Source organism: Pelmatolapia mariae, linkage group LG1, assembly GCF_036321145.2.
Source record: "Pelmatolapia mariae isolate MD_Pm_ZW linkage group LG1, Pm_UMD_F_2, whole genome shotgun sequence".
Lineage (NCBI taxonomy): Eukaryota > Metazoa > Chordata > Actinopteri > Cichliformes > Cichlidae > Pelmatolapia > Pelmatolapia mariae.
The window spans coordinates 23,989,817-24,012,603 of record NC_086227.1 but is presented as its reverse complement, the minus strand read 5'-3'; the positions used below and the strand labels follow the sequence as shown (position 1 = coordinate 24,012,603).

Below are 22,787 nucleotides of genomic sequence, written 5' to 3'. Positions count from 1 at the left end.
GGGCCTGCTTGTCAGTGTGTGTGTCTTGACTCTCCAACTCACTGTCATACATACTTCCTTGTCAGTGGTTACACACATGAAACTTCACTAGAATTGCTCTGTTGGAGCTGTATGAATGTGAAATAACCACTAAGTGGTTTAGTTGCTTGTTAATAACTAAACCAACCAGAATTCACTCTTCAGATGTTTCATTTTAAATGTTTTTGTGGATTTTTGCTTGTAGATTTCTGGCTTTGTTTCGTTTCTGTTTTTTCATTTTATGCAAAACTAGTCTCTCCACTACGTAGATCGTGTACCCGAGTGTCACCGGTGCATACGTAAACATACAAATGAGGTGATAAACCACAATCTACACAAGAGAACCTCAATAGGAAGGCATTATTTGTGAGTGTGTGTGTGTTTGTATATGTGGCTCTGTGCCTTGGCTCCAGAGAGGCTCAGCTACCCCAGCTGTCCACCCTTGCTCTGGCTCCTAAATCAGATGGTCCCCTCCTTTCTGGCTGTCCCTGGACACCTTGCTCCCCAGCCCACTACAGTATGGGACCCAGAGCCCTGCAGACGATTTATTACACTCATAGAGAGCACTCAGACCCAACCTCTCCTCACCTCCCCCTCAGTACTTCTTTCCCATCAACTCTCTTCACTCCCTCCACCCTGCATGCCAGCCCCTTTACTTTGTCACAGTTTTCTCTCTCGCTCTGTCAAACACTGCCTTTTCATTTTTATTGTGGACTCCTTTTTATAAATGCAGCTTTTCCCTTATCTTTGTTACATGGCCCCCTTTTCTTAGTTAGTAGAGTACACAGGGAAAGCAAAAATACAAGTTCTTGTGTGTTTCTATTTTTTGTTGTGTTAAAAGGTGAAAAAAGTGTCTACTTCAATCTGCAATTCACAGTCTGCCAAGACAGAGAGCTTCTGTCTATGTCATACAAATACTAGATCCTGTCTGATAAAAACTTCACCACCTTTTTATTAAAAGAACAAAAAAGAAATCCCCTTTATTATTTTGAGTCCTGCTGACTGTTTCCTCGTTGAAGTAGGATGTGACGTGTCAGTGAGTCAGCCATCAGGCATAAGGGCTGACTGCCTGTGTTAGGAGCACCATCTCCAGGGTGGGCAGAAAGAAACGAGTCCCCCTGAAGCTCAAGTCCCTTCTCTGTCTGCAGAGCCTGTATTTATACAGAGCACACACCCAGTCACCCCACACATACAAACAGTTGCCTTTTCAACTGTGTAAGCCTCGTGATTTCTTTGCATGCTGCAGCCTGCTGTCCTCTCATTACCTTTTGACTCAGCCTCTCTTTCTCACTCACCCTCTGTTGATGCTGTGAGGTAAATAGTGCAGTATATACAAGGTGCCATGACTCAGTGTCCTCGGGTCTGAAGGAATTAGTTAGATTTGAGTACAAGTATCACTGCCACCGGCTGCTGAACTGATTTAAGACCCTGAGCACGACTGCTGTTTATATACAAACCCACACACCCATTCACGCGCACACACAGACACATACATTGTCACTTGTCTGTGGCGAGTATAATGAATAGCTCTGTGTACTGAGTGCTGCGTTGAAGAGGGGAGGTGATGGATAATGAGTATCGGAGCAGCATAAAGGACACACTCTCATCCAGTGTACACTTGCTTGAAAACACACACATATGCTCACAAATGCACACAGACACAGTTAACACACTGCCTCAAAGAGGCAGACCTGCTGATATCTGATTAATTAGGCAGCCCTGGGTTTAATCTTCTCTGTTGTTTCTTCTTACTCACTCATAGACACATAAACACCACAAGAGTTTCATGGCTGTGTCCATACCAACCGTAGTGCACTGCCTGGAGAGAACATGAAGAGAGGGAAAATAAAGGTATACAAGATAGTTGGAATGAGCTGGCTGGATAAAAGAGGGATAGGAAGTAATTAGTAGATTTGTGAAGAACCTGGGGTGTCGGTCATATTGTGTGTATCTGTATGTGTGTGTGCGTCTGTGTGTGTGCGTGTGTGGCCCGAGGCTTCCCTTGTTTCTGGGAGCCCAGAGCATGCTGGGACAGCGGGGCAGTGTGTCTATGACCTCTCCATCTGGAGCCTGCCTGGAGCTCGCACAGCCTCGCTGTGCTCAGTGTGTGTGTGTGTGTGTGTGTGTGTGTGTTTCTCAAAGGCAAAACACTGCAGGCCGTGACTGTCCCTGAAACACTTACAAACAAGCTTATTTGCGTCCCCCTTCTTCCTAACTCTATGTATACACAGCAGCCTTACACCTCTCATGATTTTGGAGCGGCATTTAAACGTAATGTACCGTTTGCACCGTCAGCCGAAGGGACAGAGGATAGCTCCTCTTATTTCCATCCGCCATCTTGTACCGTCTTCCTTTCTCTCCCTGGCACAGCAATACACACTGTGTGCCTCTCCCCTCCCCCAACACAGCGATGCAGATTACAGGCTTTGTGTTGTGTTGTCAGTGCATGGCCAAGACTGTAGTAGCAGGTGTGTGCAGTGTTTTTGTGTATGCGTGTGTTTGTGTGTGAGAGTGCACGTGTTGAGGCTTGCGCTAGTGCATGCTGGTGAGGCGGCATATGGATGCAGGGTTGGCTGGGCACTGCTATGCACACCAGGTGTGAAATGGACTGTTTAATTAAGTGCTGATGTTGTTGTAATGCATGCTGGGAGGAAGGAGGGTGGAGGACGAGGTGTGGGTGGGTGGAAGAGAGCAGATTCTGTTTGGCTGTCTTGACAGGGGTGTTGCTGGTGATGGTGGTGCCAGAGGGTTGGTAGGTGCCTTTTGGAAACACTGAAAGATTTTTGTGTTGTGTTGAATACTGAGGAGTTGTGTCAACTTTTGCACTTTTTCACTGGGTCATTGGTCTGCCCAGGAACACCTCTGACTACGACTTAGTTTGTTTATTGCTTCTGTTGGGTGCATCGTATGTGTGTGCATGATAGTGCAGCTCAGCTTGAGCGGTCAAGTGTGGAGGCAGTCTGGGAGAGTGGGACTGTTAATAGAAGAGGCGATAGAGAAAGGAGCCTCACATTAATCACAGGCAGCTTGGGACTAAGACAGCTTTCTCTCCCTTTCTGTCTTTTCCTTGCTCTTTCTTTCTCTACCGTCTCCTACGGCTTCTCTTTTTCTTTTTCTGCAACCCCCTCCATTCAACCCCGTCATCATACCACACACACCACGATACACTGAGCAAGTGACAATCAGTACTGCTAATGAAGTGAAGGTTGAGAGCTGATGAGCCTGTTTTAGACCCTGGGGAAAACAGCTTGTGCTTTATTCCTCCTACTCCTCCTGCCTCTTCTCGCTCCCTACAGGGTCACCATGTATGGCCATCTTTTCTCGGTATAGGTAGAATGGCAACCAGGTTAGTGCCAGTCACACACCTCATATATATGATTTTTTTCCCCTCCTATCATATGGCCATAGTAATGTGGGGAAAAAACCCCCCACATTGATATGGACATTGAAGGAAGGAGGTTAAAAATGGTACACATTTAAACATGCAGCCCCTCTCATAGACATCCCCAGTTGCTATTGCTTGTTGCAAGTACTGTGTGTTTATAAAAATTGTGCATCGAGCCTGACAGATTTACGTCTGCTTGGCAAGCACTGTGTTTGACGAACAGAAGGAAAACGAAGGAGGGTGTACGAAAAGTTGGTAGGTGGGTGGTGGTTGCATGGGGTGTTGTTAGAGAGAAGGAGGGGGGAACGATAGAGGAATAATAGCTGTTTGTGGTCTTTGTGTACGAGTGTGCTTATGCATCGCGGAAGGACGCTTAGAAGAGCACATCAATTCTGCAAGGTGTAAGAAGAGAATGAAGCCGTTTGGTAGAAGGCACTTGTCTCTTTTATTTCCTCCTCACCCTCACGTGCTTCTCTTCCTGCTCTCTTATTTAGTCTGCCCTCCTCTTCTCTGGTCTGCTCTGCATCTACATGGAAAAGGAGGAGGAAGAGGAGATGAGGGGGGTGAGCAAAATAGATGGAGTATAGGTCTGTTGCTTAGCACCCCCAACTTCCCCCTTCCGTGCGTGCGCACACACACACACTCTCACACACACATTCACCTCTTCCATTCCTCCAGCTTTATTTGTTCCCCATCCTTGTGTATGCATGTTGTGAGCGTGTGATGAGTGAATAGGCTGTGACACTAGAGCTGTATTAAGTGTACCTCCATTCCCCTGGCTGAGTGGGCTGCTATTGATTGGCCTTGTCTTGCAGGGTAGAGTAATGGCTCTCCGAGGTGAGGGGGGAGGATTAGGCCACTAATTGCCATTGTGCAGACAAGATATGACTGTGCCCCCCCCCAGCAGCCACCCCACCACCACCCACTCACCCATCTGCACCCCTTATCTCTCTGCTTTCCTTTCTGCTCCTATTTCTCGCCTCACCTCGCGCTCCTTTTGCACACTCACTTTATTTTCTCTCCCCCCAAACGCTGCCCATCTTCTATCGTTTTTCACTTTCGTGTCTCACTTCACATGTATCATCAACCATCTTCTGCTCTCACATACCTTGTTTTTTTTATCCTCCCCCCAAAAAAACCCCAACACTGCCAGTCTTAACACCACTTCCCCTCACACACAGATTTGATTTATCAGATTCTCTGATTTTTCTCTAGACGTCACCTCGCTGCATTTATCGATTCTTCCCATTATTGAGTAGTATTAGTCAGAGTTAAGTACTTAAAATCAGTCAGTGTCCTGACCACACCTACCGTAAGCTGACGCTGTCTGTTAGGTTTTGTTGCCATGGAAACCAACGCAGGGAATAAATGGCTGCTGAGTAAAGATGTGCTTTTTTTTTTCTTTTCTTTTTTTTTACAGGAAGCAGCCCTGAAACTGGCCTGAGGTTTCAGCTGCTTTTTATTTTAAATGTCTGCACGTAAACAGTCTAATGCACAAAAACACTCACGCATGAGCGCTCATCGTTGCAGTCTTTTTTTTTTTTTTTTTTCTTTTTTACACCACCAAAGTGTGTGTCCCATAGAGAGGTTTTGACCCAGTTTGACTGCGTAATGCAGAGACATACAGCAATACTGTCCTGTCAAAGAGAAAGAGGATGTTGGTAGAAAAGGGTAAGAAATTAAGATTAAATGGGCAAAACATGAATATCATTTAAAACAAAAAAAGAAAAGAAAAGGAAGACCCAACAAAGGCTGTAGCCTGCTGGTGAGGAGGTAAAGTTGGAGGGATATAGAAAAATGTGACCGTATCATAGGAAAGATTTGCAACTTGAGGGAGAAAAAGCAAAATGTGTAGAAAGCAAGGCATGTGACCAGACCGTGACCCTGCGCTACAGGGTTTCCCTGGAGGGCTTTGTTAATGTGGCACAGCTACAGTGGAGCAGAGAAGCTCATTGGGCCAGCTTTTCACCACCTGCTGTGTGTGTGTGTGTGTGTGTGTGTGTGTGTGTGTGTGTGTGTGTGTGTGTGTGTGTGTGTGTATATGTGTATATGTGTGGCGGGGGGATTTCAGTCTTTGGCTACAAGCGCCACATACATACAGTATGGCTGTTGAAGCTGTATTCTTGTGTTGTGTGTGAGTGTGTGTTCTGCATGTGAAGGCTGTGTGACTCTCACAAGGCTGCTCATCCTGATCACTGTCACTTCATAATAGGGGCCTTGGGCTATCCATCTGGCCCTCGGTGTGTATATGTGTGTGTTTACGTGTGTGTGTGTGTGTGTGTGTTATCCATTGCTTTTGTAATGTTCCAAACCCTTTTTTCATTCCCTTGTGAAAGAGCTACAGAATCATGTTAATTTTACCTTTTACCAGTAGAGGAAAACTGGACTGTCATCTTATTTCTTACAGACTTTGACTGATCCTACTTTTGTTTCTTTGCTTGTTCCAGCTGCATCCTCCATCAGCAGTGAGTCACCACCAGTGTCTTCACCGGCCACCAATCACAGCTCTCCAGTCAGTACACCCAAGAGGGGTCCTCTTGGTCCTGGTCCTGTCCTGGTACCCCCAGCAGGCCACACTGTGCCAAACACTCCACCTGTAGTCACCATTGCTCCAACAAAGACCAGCAACGGCCTATGGAGAAGCGAGGGGCGCCAGGTAAATATTTCTTCAGTGTGGCCGTTTGTATTTTGTATATGTACATGGGTAACATAGATGGCCTGTCTATAAACGTCTCATCACCCACTACCAACTAATGGATTTGTGCGTTAAACATTGCCAGCTGCCACTGGGACATCGAGGTGACAGCCTCAATGGCCGATAACATCTGTGCCCCTTCACCCCCTCTCCAACTTGGCCCTTAGACCAGCCCAACCACAGTCCCAGGCTTGGGCCTCCCGTAACCACTCAACCTCTCCACCAGCCTCACCCCTTTCACCTAAGCAGTCAAGTGCATCATCTCTCTTGTCAACCTGGCACCCACTCATAGTGGGGAAGAGAGAAAGAGGGAGAGCTGCTTGCTTTGATAAGGAGTGGATTATGGATTATGGCCTTACTTTAAGCCGCCTTATCTCAGCTTAGGGCTAATAGTTCAGGCCAAGTGCACGGTTATGAACAGCACTCGGCAACATGCGGAAACTCTCTGAGCCGCTGACGGTTCTCTGGAGACAAACAGAAGGGGGATAGTGAAGAGGGAATAAGGAGGTCAGCCAGACAGCAGTGTGTGGTAGCATTCAGACCATTGTCCTCTCTTTTGGAAACCCCTCCTGGCCCTCCCCCCTCTCTAGCTATAGCTTTTATGAAATGAACCTTTTGCAGTACAGGGTCAGTTAGAGCTGCAAGGGACAGACACACAGGAAGCCCTTGTAGAGATGCCACCATTTTTGTAATTTTGTTAGCACAGAAATTTCAAAAAGGACGGACGAAAAAGAAAACAGGTCAGAATGCCCTGTTGCTCACATATATGCTAATTCACGTATGTGTGTATATGTTTTTGCAAGGTGTATGTGTTAAGAGGTCTAGCTCAAATTGAAAAGGTTCCAGGGTTTTTAGTATTTCCACAAATAGCTTGATTCCATCGACCCAAAGTAATGAGAAATTTAAGGGCAGTAATGTGAACAAGAGGTAGGGGTGACTGGCTATAGGCTCAAGGGACAGCAACAGGGTGAAGCGACACCCCGTCATTGTTAGGGTGCCGCTTCACCCAGCACGTATAACTCACACAGAGCCAGAGAATCCTTAAGGATACACACACACATATTATCAAAATCTTCCTGTAAAACAAAGATGGCTTTTAATGGAACTTTCTGTTACTGAATCGCACAAACGGTTACAAACAGAAGGAGCAGTCAAGTTCTGAGAACCCATGCAGCATGTCCGGGAAAACTTGTTTGTTGCTGTGTGTACAAATTAATGTGTCCTGCTTTCACTGCTTTAAAAGAGCATTTTAGTGTCTCTGAGGCTGAGAGATGAGTCTGTCTTTCAGAGGGGGGTAACAGGCAAGGCAGTGAAGAAGGGAGGGCTTGGTGCGTTGGCATTTTGCTTTAATGACTGCAGGAGTCTGCTCCCGCTGCTGCCTGTAATTGCTTTATAATTGGCAATTTGGATTCATGGCTCCATCTGAGAGGCGTAAACGAGCACTCTACAATGCGCGGGGTCTCCCACCCTCACTGAGGGTTACAGGGGCCTGGCTCACACAGAGGAAGATGGCTGTTAATGGATGTGTCTTTGAGTTTGAGTGCTTGTATTTGTGCACAGTAGTGTGTGTATATGACAGGCTATTGGAGAATAGTGCAGGAATAGAAGGCCATGTATTTTAGCAGGTGAAAGGTCAAAATGGGATGGCTGCTTGAATGTGTAGGTGCCTGAGTTGACTATAAGGTGCCTTTCTCATAGGATGGAAGGTTTTCTCTTTGTTGTTCATGTTTTTTTTCATGGCCCTGACCTGCTATATGTAGAAGCTACATGTTTTTAGGTAGGCATGCATCCGTACATTAATCCATACATGCGTACATGTATATACAGTCAAATGGATATCAAGCTCAAAATGTGCGTACATGACAGATATAGGCTGAATACAGGTTTCCAAATTGCTTTGATCAGTTTAAATGTAAGTGGCTGAGATGGACGTTTCAAGAAAAACATATTTGTTTCAGCCATTCTTCAAAGATCCCACATCGCTCTCGAATCTTTGTGCATAGTTTTAGTAATTTTTTGGCATGCTACCTTAACCTGGCAGAGTTTACCCTTTGCCTGCTAATCTCACAACACCATACATTATACCAATCCTGGTATATTAGTATTAGTTATGTTGGCATTCATAATGCATTCTTGTTGTTGTTGTTGTTGTTGTTATTGTGTTTCCTTCTGATGGTAGTAGTGCAATGCATACTATCAGACACTGGTAAAATAAAGGAGAATTTACATTTTAATACAAAAAACACTAGTGTACACTATTATTATCATTATTTAAAATCTATTTAATGACTATCTGAAAATGTGAAAATCACGAGCATCTCTTGTTGGCATAACTGGTTGCCCTTCAGTGACAGTGAAAATGGTGAAAGGAAGAAGCTGAAACCAGTCCAGCACCAGCATTTGTTGTTTTATAGGCTTCTTTGTCTGATCGTCTTATGAGACGATTTCTGTGAAATTCGTTGGAAAGGAACACTTAATTCAATTTCTGTGTTAATCTATGTCTGGGACTTGCACCAATTGACAGTTATTGAGTCATAGCCATGGTTATAAAACCGTGATTGCCTCCTGACACACAAGTTGTGTGTAACGCAGAATATCAACTACTGATCACCAGAAAAAAAATACCAGATAGTCATTGGTCAGGTCTTGAAAATAAATTAGAATTCATTCTGTGTGTGTGTGTGTGTGTGTGTGTGTGTGTGTGTGTGTGTGTGTGTGTGTGTGTGTTCTTTTTCTTTTTTTATTGTATGCCATCAAAAATGTACTGGTTGTGTACTGGGGACACACAGTGAAGGAAAAGTGCAGCAACTGTCTGATTCAGACGGCTGCTGACTCTCCACACCATGTAACGAGCATGCGTAAATAAATGCCCAGTATATTCGTGCAGTCACTCAAAGTGATTGGGCTGTTTTATCCTATTCCGATCGCTTGTCATCAATCAATCAAGTGATAGAAATCAATTAACTGTCAATGTAAGACCCACGGTTTTCTTTCACAATTATTGCTCACTGATAGTTCAAGCTCATGATAATGAAGAGCGGGTGGGTTGAGGAAATACACACACATTGCACCTTAAAGTTAATGTGGGTTCAGAAGAGAAAGACTTACAAGGGCTTTCGGGACAGCCCCAAATCAGCAGTGTTGGACAGCAAGGCTGTGTGAAAAGGAATGAGGTGGAGCAAGGAGCAAACAGAAACTGCATTTTCTTTCAAAGTCACTATCTGATAGAGTTTTAACATATGTGAAGTGCTTTTTCAGGTGGCTGCTGGGAGCAGCGGGGAACATCCAGCTCTCCCTGTGTTCAAAAGGCTTGAAAAGAATGGCGATGGCAGTGGGGGGGGGGGGCGATTATAGAGATGGGTGCTTTGAGAGAATCAAGTGCCACACTGTTTAGCGAAGCGCAACAAATAACAAGGAGTAAACAGTAAGATTTTGTGGGGAGTGGGGGTGGGGGTTAAGAAACAGGGTTATGTGGGGAGTCTAAACATTAGAGGCATTTAATACTGGATGTTAGTGCATCAGTGTCAGTCTGGGTCAGTGGTTGTGGAACAGGATGTGGAGGTAATGGCTCACTAAATGGGATTTGTTTTATCAGAGGCAGTGGTGAGAGAGAGGGTCATACTGCTGTAAGGTCTCTCTCTAATCCCAGGGAGCCCAGAGGTTAATTTAGTGGGGCAGGAACTGCCTTCCCCTCTTGTTCACCTTCTTTATGGCTTAATCTCTTTCTTTGCTTTCTCCCCTCTTTTTCTTCTTTCTAGTTGTTCCCTTGCCAACTTCAAGTACCATTTTACGAAACAAGAGATAAATGTTCCACCAGTCCTACGAAAACCCTCCTTACCTGTATATTCCTATATAAACACCTTTCTTGTTCAACTTACAAGGGTTGTAGCGTTTTTCACTTCTCCAATTGCATTTGTAGTCAGAGGGAAACTGTAGCTTCTGAAAATGCACTCCCACTCCCACAGCAGGATGTCTTTGTAGCTCTGAAACGGTGTATGTGCCTGCTGAGTGTCTGTGTGTGTTTGTTGTGGGATTGGATAAGTGAGACCAGGCTTGCTGCCAGAGGGAGGGAGGGAGGTGAACGAGAAGGAAGAAAGAGAAACAGAGGCAGAGGGATGTTGCTTTTTGGACTTTGTTGTCTTCCCTGTAGATGTTGCTTTGCACGCACGCTGATGCGCATACACGCACTTTGCTAAGATCAAAGTTAAGATCTCTAGAAGCACGGCTGTTGTCTACCATTACCACATCCTCATCGATCATAAGGATGACATCTCTTGTTTACAATTAGAGACAAAAACAGTGAGGCTTTTTTGTTACCCCTGTCTGCCTGCTTCATCCATTTTACCAAATATCCTCCTTGGAGATTTGTTGAGCTGTCTATTTTTACAGGGAGGTGGTATGTGTGAGAAAATGTACAAAAGTGCCTGAGGTAGGAAGCGAGAGTGAGGAGGCTGCTTCACCACAAGCAGGCCTATTATTTCCCTGTTCTGTCTGCTCGTAAGATGGGCTCCATGAGCAGTGACAACCATAACGGTCACAGGTCCTCACAAACAATGACTAAGATTCTCTCTGTATCTCTCTGCAGGCTGACGCAGGGCCTCATGGGGCCAGCAGGGAACGTCTGGGCGCAGAAGGAGCCCTCTCCCAGGAAAAGGGTGGCCCCTCAGTCCCTGCACACCTCCTGGGAAACCCCTATGCCTTTGGTCTCACTCCGGGAGCTGTCATGCAGGAGTCACGGTTTCAACCTCTTAAGTGAGTCAATCCCTGCTTTAATATTTTCTATGGATTTGCAAAGTGTACGTGTTCATTCAAGGCTGTATTAAAAATACAGCAGCAACACACATGCCTTGTTGACATGGGTGCTGGGAAGCAATTTGAATTTGTATAGTTTCTTGGTAAAAATGTAATGAATTTCCACAACACCGAACACATACAAATCGAAGTCACAATATTTTTTTTTCTTGTTTTGTGCTTGTACTCCCACTGTTACCTTCAGCCTGCCCAGACAGTTGCCTAATGCAGTGCCACCTGGTCCTGTACCAGAGGAGTATCTCCGGGGTTTTCGGCCTTATGCTACAGCCGAAGATGCCCTCCGGATGCCCTCTTTGCCCTTGGGCCTAGACCCCGCCACTGCAGCTGCCTACTACTCCCACAGCTACCTGCCCCACCCTTCAACCTTCACTTCATACAGGTAGGCCTCTGCATTTGTTGACTTGGCATCCATTTCCTCTGAGAGTGAACTGTGCAAAACCAGCACATACAACTGAAGCAGATATTTGTTCTGCTCGTTCTGCTCAGCAATAAGTGCAGTAGTGTATAAATGACCTTGATTTCAAGCTCTCAGAGTTAAAATGATTTTTTTTGTTAGTTTATGTGTGTATTTATTTAACTAGAGGTAAGATTTTTATGAAGTGTGAAGAAGTTAAAGGAAGATGCAAAAAAGATATGGCAGCACAAATTAAAATGAAGTTCCAGATAAAAGACTATCACAACAGAAGGAAGGAAGTCTGCAAACAGAAGCGAGATAAGAGTGTCTGTTAAAAAGTACATTCTACTACTGAGCACTGGGGGCACTGGGAGTCTTTGCAAAAGATCAGATCAGAGTCTTAAATGATAGCTATATGAGTGCAGGCTGTATTTTCTGACAGGCTGTTGCTAAGAACCCTCTTAGAAAATATCTGGCTCAGCTGTATCAGAAAATGCTTAACAGACTGATTAAAAATAGATATACATGACTGCTCCAAAGGCTGTAGTAATGTTATTTGCATACTTTAGAAGTGTTGTAATGAAAGTAAAAAAAATAAAAAAATAAAAACAGCATGCTTATGTTTCTGTTTTGAAGCTGTGTAAGGCCAACCAGTTAAGAGCACATCCCATGTTCCATGTCTTTACCCAAGCTAGGCTATAACTATGGATTAAATGAGAGGAGGAGAGCAACAGCTTGGTTTTAAATTTTTTACTTCATGTCTGGAGCATCTGTGGGTTTGTGAGAAATTATTAAAGAATCCTGTTTATATATCTGGAAAAGGGTCTTGTTCTGAAATTTTTATTGATTGATTTTTTTTGGCATCCTTTACAAAAGCAACAGCACAACGATTATTAACAACAACAAAACAAAAACAGTCAGAAATATAGTGTGGAATATTTGTTAAATTAATTGAATTTTTCATGGACACTGTGTATGATCATGCGCTCTCTGCGTGTATGTTGAAAAGAGCCAGGCTTGCTTTGGGCTGTCTCACAGGCTGTGTGCCCCTGGTCTGTCAACCAAGCAAGATCACAGGACTGCAGCACCCATCACACACTGTGCTGTAATGGATTTAATGAGGGCTTGAGCAGCGGATGCCACACACATACACAAACACACAGTAGTGCATCAACATACATCGCACTGTCTTCCTGGATGCTGTGTTGTGATTGAGGTTATCTGACAGACACTGTTACTTCCTTGGAAGATGGAAAAGCCTGTGATGTTCCTTCTTTGGAAGATGGAGGCACACAGGTTAATGAAAGTGAACACTGCACTATCACACAGGGAGACTGACTGACTCCCTCTTTTCCTCTCTTCTCTCTCTCTCTCTCTCTCTCTCTCGCTTTTTATCTCTCAGGATGGATGACCCATTCTGCCTCTCTGCTTTGAGGTCACCTTTCTACCCACTGCCAACAGGGGGAGCTTTACCCCCTATCCACCCCTCTGCTGTTCACATGCATCTACCAGGCATCCGCTACCCTGGAGATTTCACACACCCCTCATTGTCGGCATTGCAGTCTGACAGGTAAAGCCTGCTTAATTGATGAGTGCTGTATACAGTGACATTTATTTATATGAGGTATATCAAAGTGGTGTGCTGTGGTCATGGGTTGTCTTCACTCACATCATCTTTCCTCTTTTGTTTCTCTCTCCACTCTGTTTTTTTAGGCTTCAGCTAGAGGATGAGCTGCGGCAACGAGAGAGGGAACGCGAACGAGAACGCGAGCGTGAAAAAGAGAGGGAACGAGAGGCTGAGAGAGAGAAGGAACGTGAGAGAGAACGAGAAAGGGAGAGAGAACGGGAAGAGGCGGAGAGGGAGAGGCAACGAGAAAGGGAAAGGGAGAGGGAGCGCGAGAGAGAACGGGAGAAGGAGAGAGAAAGAGAGAAGGAACTCGAGAGGCAGAAGGAGAGGGCACTGAGGGAAAAAGAGCTGCAGGCATCCAAGGCCATGGAGAACCACTATCTGGCTGAGCTCCATGCCATGAGAGGACAGGAGGACCGAACCAAGCCTGAAAGACTAACCCCTAATCGGGCTGGTATGTGTCCGTGCATCCTACCTAGCCTCTATTAGCTACAGTCTTTTTACCTTTAAAGTGGATATCTCTCTGATATTTCTGACTCTTCAAAGCCATTTTATAGACCAAATAAATACACAAAATTAATTTTTGAAGTAATTGTTTCATGAATGTAATTATCTGTTATAACATAAATGTTAAATTCTTTTATACCAATCTTTCTCTACAGACAAAACCAAAGAGCCCGCTCTTCCAGCTCCCAAACCAGTCCCACCAGGAATCCATCCATCCATAGTCCAATCACATCATGGTCTAATCTCAGGCCACAGCATCTACATGGGGCCTGGCACTGCAGGAACAGGGCTTGCAGCCTCAATGATTGCTCAGAGGAAAGATGAGGAGGAGAGGTGGATGGCACGGCAACGCAAGCTGCGACAGGAGAAAGAAGATCGTCAGTGCCAGGTGTCTGAATTCCGCCAGCAGGTTCTGGAGCAGCACCTGGACTTGGGTCGGCCAGGTGACACTCCAGATCACAGGACGGAGTCGCACAGGTGAGACTGCACGCTTAACTTGTTTCAGTCCAGCCAATTTGCCCAAGAATGTCATACAACATAGCATGTAGTTGCAGTATTTATTTTCTCCTGTTATCTGATAGAGACGAGCAGCTTGGGGGGGGGGGGTTGACACCAAAATTAATGCATGCTTTCAGTGTGCTCACTATTTCTGGGGTTTTTTGGCTGGCTCTGCTAGTCTGATAGGGACAGTTGTGCCTGTGGTTTTGAAGTCTTGGAGGCTGGCAGGCTTTAGAAGTTTGTTTTCAGGCAGGACTGTAAAAGAGTAAGAAGCTTTACATCTACTCTGTATCTGTCCAAGCTCCCTTCCATGCCTGACATGTAGAAAAATAAGAGGCACTGTTTAGGCATTGTTGTAGGTTATGAAGAGGGATCCTGATGACTGCTGTTTCGTGAGTTGAAATGGGTAGGGGGTTCAAATAGCCAGCAAGTGGAACCGCTAAGATACACAAGGGCTAATACTTTTTTAATCCTCTCACTCTTGCATAGCATAAGCCCCAGACCTTCTTTGTTACTGTGCCTCTGTGTGTGTAATTGTGTTTGATTCAGAAGTGAAGTTGTGGTTCATGCTGGTAGGACCGGAAAGATACACACGTCTGCTATCGGTAACTTACCTACAGTATAATCGCAGAATCACAGCTGACAGGCTGCAGATTGCAGATAAGACACATTTACTCAGTGACACACACACAAACACACAGAAAAGAAAACACAAACAGGAGGCATAGATAATTTGACTGGTCATGCAGTGCCTGCTCCTGCCAGGTTTGATTTGGAAAGAAGTTTGAGACGGTGTCCATCAGTCGTCTGCCATTACCATTTCCTTTCCCCCCACTGTATCATTCTTTCCTTTACAACCTTGCTCTCCCTTTAAGGCTATTTTCTTCTACTCTCATCATTTAATGTGAGCCCTATTCTAATAATTCATTGTTCTTCTTAAGCTCTCTCTGTCAGTTCTTCTCTTCTCCGGAAGCCTGTTAGGAGAACATTGCTCCGGCCTCTTCCTCAGTATACTGCTCTCTTCCTGTGTGTGCATGCCTCACTACAATGGCCTACCAGATCAAAAACAGCTCTCTATATCTGGAGGACAGTGTGTGTGCCTTGGCCACATTCTCACTCTGCTCTGGGCTACTCTGTCTGGGCTTGATAACACTGCTTTGCACAGACACGCAAATCCACAGACATACTGACATGGATGAAAGGAAGTAGGCAGGGCATATGGGCAAATGTTGTGCGTCCCTGCATAGCATGCATGATTCAGAAACACTATTTCTCAATTTTAGAAGAGATATGGGTGTTACCCTGCATGTATAACAGATTAATAATTGCTGTTCCGTTGTATCTCTGCAGACCAATACCTAATCATCATGAACCAGGAAACAGGGAACTCAACCCTCTCTTAGGTGCCCCTCCACCTCTCATCTCCCCCAAACCTCCACAGCCACCACGTGAACATCACCCTCCGCCTCCTACCACCCTGTGGAACCCTGCATCTCTTATAGACACAGCCTCAGAGTCGAGACGTAACCACGAGCCCTCAGGGATGGGACACTATGAGTTCAGTCGGCTGCCCCCAGGACCCTCCAGATATGAAGACGGAGCCCGAAGAAGAGACGGGGGTGCGATGGAGAAATATCCTCCTTTGAGAGGTCCCCCAGGTCTGCCTGAGCCCAGCACATACCTTGCTGATTTAGAGAAATCCGCCCAGTCATTTTTGAGCCAGCAGAGGGCTTCCATGTCTCTCTCCAGCCAATATGAACTGGAGGGAAACCTGAAAACCAATGCTGGAATAAAGAGCCTCCAGGGTCACCCAGGGTATAGTAGACATGGACAAGCAGTGGTTTCTGGGCCAGCAATGGGACTGGGACAGGTAGCCTCATTGGGCATGGTCCCAGACGCGAAGCTGATCTATGACGAGTTTCTTCAGCAGCATCGGAGGCCTGTCAGCAAGCTGGACCTGGAGGAGAAGAGGAGAAAGGAGGCCAGGGAGAAAGGTACTTACCCACATACTATGATGAGATGTATAACTTGCTTGGAAAATCAAAGATCAGTTCTTTTTTTATAGATATAAAACTGACATCCTTATTAGGGAATTTAAAGAGTTGAGTGTCAGGGGTGACCTCTGTGTTTGCTGCAGGGTACTATTATGAGCTGGATGACTCATACGATGAGAGTGATGAAGAAGAGGTGAGAGCCCACCTCAGGAGAGTAGCAGAGCAGCCTCCACTGAAACTGGATGACTCTACAGAGGTAAAAAGATTTTCCAACACATGTGCTTTCTGTACCTTTGCATGATTGAAGAACACACGAGTGCTCATGATGAAACATCACAGTAAGATGATTGTTTTTCTAATCTCTGTACAGAAATTGGACTTTCTGGGAGTGTTTGGCCTGACCACAAGGGGCCGACGGGATGAGCTGGTGCAGCAGAAGAGAAGGAAGAGAAGGAGGATGCTCAGAGAGCACAGTCCCTCCCCACCTGCCTCACAATCAAAACGCACTCCTCCACCTCAGCTCAGCACACGTTTTACCCCTGAGGAGATGGACCGAGCGCCAGAATTGGAGGATAAGAAGCGATTCCTCACCATGTTTAGACTGTCCCATGTGACTGTACAGCAGAGAAAAGGTAAGGCAATTTTTAGTGAGAAGGAGATTAGAGCATTCTACACTTTTGATTTGCTTACTCATTTTTGCTTTAACCCTCCAGGTGTGTGTGTGTGTGTGTATATATATATATATATATATATAGTTTGTTCTGCGGTTATTTTAAATGTGCATCTTTTAGTTTTGCTTTTTTGTGGTTGGTGGAAGAGCTAACCTTGCCTATCAGTGCATGAGTGGCTTCCTCGTTGCAAAAGGAAAGATCTCCTGTATGAAAGAGGCCATGCTTGTTGCCTTCAATGAGAAAATTTCATAAATTGGAGATAGAGACTACTTTTCCCTGACACTGACGAATGTTTGAACATTATATCAAGGAATAACAGGGCACACATCAGTATGCTTTGGCAATCTAGCTAGTAACTCGTACAGCACAGAACTGCCCCAGTGCCTTTAACGCACCATACCAAACACCTCCACCAATTATTCATATCTTTTCTCTTTGACATCTCATTTCAGCAGTGTAAAGAAGAAGACTGATTGCATGCTCATTTAGCTCTTGGAGAGTACTAGTCATTTTCAGTTCATCCTACATCTCATTAATGCTTTACTTCCATTACCTTCTCTCAAGGTAGCTTGCTGACTTAAGCCTCAAAGGAAATAAGGGGTTGAAATGATCTTGTCAGTGCCATATACCTATATTAAATGCATCGTATTGAACATCTTTTTAACATAACGTATATATTATATTTAACAATGCATTCCAAAAATTGACTTATGCCAGGGTTCTCTTTACACGGCCAAAATGTGCCTAAATCTCAAAAATAGACACCCATGCACTGACTGAATTGGGAGGGGTAGCAGTAGGCTTACAATGATCTTAGTCTAATACTCTTCATTTACTCTTCGTTTACTGTTTCCTAATCACAGATGCCATGCCTCCCACACTGTCAGGCCACCTCCTTTTACACACACACATCACACTTGGCAAAATGAGTGCTTCTGAGTGAAATTGGAAATAAGACTAGGACTGATGCAAAATGTGGGTTTTTTTCTGTTTTAGATAATGAAAGGGTAGTGGAGCTGCTACAGGCAATTAAAGAAAAGACTGTGACCTTGGATACCATCAGACATGCTCCACATCCACTGTGTAAAAGTCCTCCAACTCAGATCTCTAGTAAGTTACGTGCTAATGAACATAAACACACACAACTTGTCATCCCTGAAGTAACGGTTAAAGTGGTGCTAATCTGTGTAATGCAAATAAAGAGGGGTTATAATTGAATGTGAAGATGTAAAGTAACAACAGTTTCTCATTGCATTGTAATATTGTGGATCTTGACCTCATCAGCACTAACATATGTTTAAATGATTGCAGATCCTGCATTCTCCCAGCCTCCCTCTGAACCAGAGGAGCACCACAGTGTCAGACCACGCAGCCCCTCCTCGCATTGCCCAACATCCCCCAATGGGCATCCAAAACCCCTTGGGGACACATTAAGACCAAAGGCACCCCCTTCTCCAGCTGTCTACCCAGACAAGGCCCGGGGGCCCAGTGAGGGACCGATCTCAAAGAGGAGCTCCAGCCTGCTTAACAGCTTGAGGCCCCCACTCCCCCTGCAGGCTAAAGAAGGTCATCACAGCATCAACGGACGCACACAACCACGGGACTTCGCCCCAGAGGAATTTGCCCAGCAGTTCCACGAATCTGTGCTACAGTCCACTCTGCAGAAACATAAAGGTAAACAGCTCAAAATAAGGTCTAATAGGCATCTTTGGAAAGGTGAATAAATGGAGAGCAGGCCAACATAATTTTTGGAGAGACTATCAAATATGAAGAAATTATGGAAAATATTCTTATGTGTAAAATATGAAATTGATGAAATGTGACATCTCTTTCTTCTCCTCAACATTTGTCCATTAGGTGGAGCCACAGGGGTGTCAGAGTCATCCCACCTCCAGGAGTCCTCTGTTCACTACAACATTCCCGAGCTTCAGGGCCCTCCTGGCCGACCACCACAGCCACATTCACAGTCCCACTCAACTCCACAGTCATTTCCACATCCACTTTTGCACTCTCACCCTCAGCCCAACGGGCAGCACCTCTCGATGCCTCAGCACAGGGAGGCATCGGGGATGAGGGAGGACATGTCTGGTCCAGAGGACTCTGAAGAGGAAGACGATGAGGAGGAAGAAGAGGCTTCAGTTTTCAAGTGGCAGGGGATTGAATCTATATTTGAAGCTTATCAGGAATATGTGGAAGGTAAGTAGCTGAGGTGCCTGTGCAGCAGTTATACTACTGCTCTGCCCATTTGTATTACATGGATTGATATTAGATCACTTTACATACATAAACAGCTTTAACAGTCCCTCTGTTATTATCATTGTATAATTTTATGAGGGATTAGGGGTTTTCTTTATTCTTTGGAATATATACTGAGATTACTGATTGTGCACAAACACATATTATTTTGCATGTGTCATTGGTTTATTCCCTAAATCAGAATTACTTGGTTTAGATCCAACTATACATTTTTTCCATCATTGAGCATGATCTACAAATATGCAAATTGGCCCCGGCTTCACCTTTTAGCTCTTTGCCTGCAGCGAGGCCCTACTTTCCTATTCACTTCTGTGAGCCCCATTCAACTACGCATTCTCCTGCTAGATGTAAAGAGACACAGTGCTAATATTCAGTGAAGAAAAAAGAAAAACACAGTGCTTAAACTTGTAAATCTGAATGTCTGGAACACAGAGAGCACTTTGTTCCAGCAGGTCATGAAAAAAAAAGTCACAAAACGCTTAAAAACGCCCACAACACACTGGGTAATCAATTGCATATATCAAAAATAAAACACTGAAAGTAAGGTAACTAACTGTAGTCAACATTTGTAGTTTCTATAAATAAATTATGTCATATAAATACATTTCTGGATGAAAAACTACAGTAGAAATAAAGAATATTAAAGCCAACCACACATTTCTGGTTTATTGCCACTGCATATGCTTGGGAAAAGTAAATAAAACAGGTGATAATAATGAAATAATGATTTATGAAGTTTGAAAGAGTTGTCACATTATTTCTGTAATGTTCTGTGTTTCCTTCCTTATGAGTATAATGTATATCCTATTTTAAGTTGTTGTAGCATTCTGTCAACACTAGAGGGTAGTAGTCATTGTTCATTTTACACAATTCAATTTGTATTTAGTATTTGTACAAGAAAATTAGTGAAAAATGCTTGAGTTGATCTCTAATTACTCCCAGTCTCACATTCACAGCCTGCCACTAGTGTATTTTAAGACCTTTAACAATGAAGGCAGGAGCCTGAAGGCATTTGCAGCAGATTATCCTGCATCTACTATTTAGATGGTCCAAATTCTGCTAATCCTGTTTTTCTTCATTTTCTCTTATTCCATTTTCTGATCCAGAGCAAACTTTGGAGCGACAAGTACTGCAGAGCCAGTGTCGAAGACTAGAAGCTCAGAACTACAACCTTAGTCTAACTGCTGAGCAGCTGTCTCATACCATGGGGGTAAGACAAGCATACGGAGCCACTTAAGCTGAGGCCAGGAAGTCAAAATATTTACTACATAACTACAAGTGACTTAGCAGCGGCGCTCTGCTAAGAAATTATGAGCATGTATAATAGGAGTAGGTGCACCACTTTACTTATTTTCGTAGATCAGTGGTTTCATAAATAGCAGAACAAAGTAAAAACTTTACATTATTGGCCTCTTCTGATTACTCACTGGAATCCAGACAGCTTTTCTTTATTACACTCATATTATTGCTTTTTTGTTTTTCACTTATCTTTGTAAATATTGTTATATATAGCACAGGTTTGCCTTCTCATGAAGATCACTGTGATTTAAAAAAAAATTATATATATTCTTATATATTTTTTAATGTCCTTGGTTACCTAGGAGCTGATGTCCCAAAGACAGAAGCTGGCAGTGGAAAGAGAGAAGCTACAAGCAGAAATGGAACACTTCAGGAAGTGTTTGACGCTGCCACAGACACACTGGCCAAGAGCCGGCCATTATAAAGGTTACCCTCCGAGGTGACCATGACGCGGATTTTGATAGCCCTTGGGCCCCAGCCTCCTCCCCTTTCAGACTGACACCCAGAGTTTATTTTTAATGGCCTGGTCCTCATAGCTCCATGGAGGATAATACGGCTGGCTAGATACGATGAATGAATGAATGGAGTGAATGGATGGATAGATAGATAGGTGAATGCAGAGGAGACCGGACCATTCAGTGAAGTACAGGCAGTCTTTGGATTATGGGTCAACAGGGACTGCACCACAAGCCACTAATGTGTGCCAATGTAGCCAACTCCAAGATCAGTGAGTGTATGGGGCAGAAAAACCTGAAGATCAAGATGACACCTGCTTTTCATTCTTCAGTCCCTGCTGCGCTATTGTTCAGTCCCTGCATCCCTCACCGCCACAGCTACACAGACAATCCTGCCAATGAGGGAGCAGCTACCCCCAGAGGGGGGTGTCGTTACAAGACTTGAAAGCTCCAAATCTCCAAATGAAGACCTTTGGTCATTTGGGACTGATTTCTTTTTTTTTTTTTTTCCTTTTATTTTGTGGCCACATGAGCTTTTGAACTGGAAATGCACTTAATAAAAGCTGAAGAACTACCTGGTGGTACTGTGTTACAACAAAGAACTGTTCAAATTAGGGAAGAACTTAGAAAATGCACATTTTTGGAAAGAATTAAGTAAATGTTTTATTTCGAAATAGAAAATTTCAAAATAAGAATTTTAAAAGGTGCTTAAGCCTTGTATTGTATATAATATGAAGACTTAAAAAGAATTTTGTATGTTTTTATTACTTTAATCATTGTTCTTTTAATTAAAAGAAAAAGCCTGCCATTTTATATGTTTATGCTTTTTGGGTTGAAAAAAAAAAGAAAGCCTTGCTTTTAGTGTTTGTACTGCTGCTGGCTAGAACAGCTTGTTTTGAGACATTTAGCAGAGTGAGAGGAAGCAGGATGCACTCCTCTTATTCTGTCCCGGCACTGCGCAGCTGAGACCCCAGCCACAGCCACCTTATCTGGCCTCTGAGCTCAGCAAAGCTTACTTAGAGGTCCTGAGATGTGGCTCATGCCCTCCACTCCCCCTTCATTCACAGCAGTGTGTCTCTGTTTTAATGCCCATTTCATCAGCTCCTCCCAGTCAGCTTTACTGTTGCTGGCATGACCAGTTAGTCAAGTACTCATGCAGAAACCAGATCCACAGCCACTTTTTTTTTTTTAACTTGATTTTCTTGATTATTGTAAGACATTTTCTTACACAGCCAGCAAATAAATCTTGCTTTATCCTGTTTTTGGACCTTCACTTTACTTTGTATGACGCATAGCATTGAACTCAAACACACGATATGACGGTTTGCGGTATGCCTTACAAGATCAAGCCCCTGTCAACAGCCATGAGACGAAATGGTGCCAAAATAATGCTAAAAATATAGCATAGTAAATTATTAGTTGCAATTGGGTAGCCAAACATACAAACCAGAATGGCCATCTTATACTGCTGAATATGTTTGACATAACATCATCTACTCTTTGCATTTCTCTATTTTTAGGACGCTCTCCACCCCCACAAAGTTGCCAAGATGTCCTAGAAACCAGGCAGGACGCTTAACTGAGCAGCTCCTGGTACATTTAAAATCAGAAAGGTTTGCTTTACCTTGGATATCTGTTTACAACCTCCATCTGCCCCCCATCTTCCTAATGAGATTTGGCTCGTATTACAGTGACTTTCTACCCTGTAACTCATCTTGTCTCCACCTTATGGTTCTATGTGCACTTGGAGACCTCAGACACAGTGAAATGAGGTGTCTAGGTCATTGTTTGACATGTTAAGGTGTGGTGGTGGGATGTTTGATGTGAATGGGTTAAGGATTTCAGTATTTGCAAATAAAAACTTTAAAAATGTACCAATATTTAATTTATTTAAACAAAAAAAAAGTACTGAAGCACAACTTATCCCCTTACATACACTTTATTACAAGTGCCTCAAGAATTTGGGAGCATGTGAATGAGTTTCCGTCTACAGGACAGACATTACATGACATAACATCAGTGATCAGGGACTTTGCATATTACATCCAAGTGTCTACTGTATGTCATACCTTTCAAATATGTACAAGTCACAAACAGATACCAAGTTTCTTTCATCCAAATGAGTCACAAGACATTTTTTTTTAATATAAATGAGATGTAAGACAGTTTAGAGGAA

At 43.9% G+C, this 22,787-nt stretch overlaps 1 protein-coding gene across 3 annotated transcripts in view; it reads left to right on the top strand.

Annotated features, from left to right (window-relative positions):
• Positions 1-21,870, top strand: part of gse1b (Gse1 coiled-coil protein b) — a 161,167-nt gene extending 139,297 nt beyond the window's left edge. For all 3 annotated transcript variants that reach the window (XM_063476849.1, XM_063476859.1, XM_063476867.1), the window contains 14 exons: positions 5,851-6,059; positions 10,684-10,850; positions 11,095-11,289; positions 12,707-12,874; positions 13,018-13,385; positions 13,594-13,915; positions 15,287-15,930; positions 16,074-16,186; positions 16,301-16,562; positions 17,598-17,711; positions 17,913-18,275; positions 18,459-18,797; positions 19,964-20,067; positions 20,459-21,870. In XM_063476849.1, coding sequence (XP_063332919.1) covers positions 5,851-6,059; positions 10,684-10,850; positions 11,095-11,289; positions 12,707-12,874; positions 13,018-13,385; positions 13,594-13,915; positions 15,287-15,930; positions 16,074-16,186; positions 16,301-16,562; positions 17,598-17,711; positions 17,913-18,275; positions 18,459-18,797; positions 19,964-20,067; positions 20,459-20,599 — 3,509 coding nt within the window. In that variant the 3' untranslated portion in view covers positions 20,600-21,870. The remainder of the gene's footprint in view (positions 1-5,850; positions 6,060-10,683; positions 10,851-11,094; positions 11,290-12,706; positions 12,875-13,017; positions 13,386-13,593; positions 13,916-15,286; positions 15,931-16,073; positions 16,187-16,300; positions 16,563-17,597; positions 17,712-17,912; positions 18,276-18,458; positions 18,798-19,963; positions 20,068-20,458) is intronic.
• The last annotated feature ends 917 nt before the right edge of the window (positions 21,871-22,787 follow it).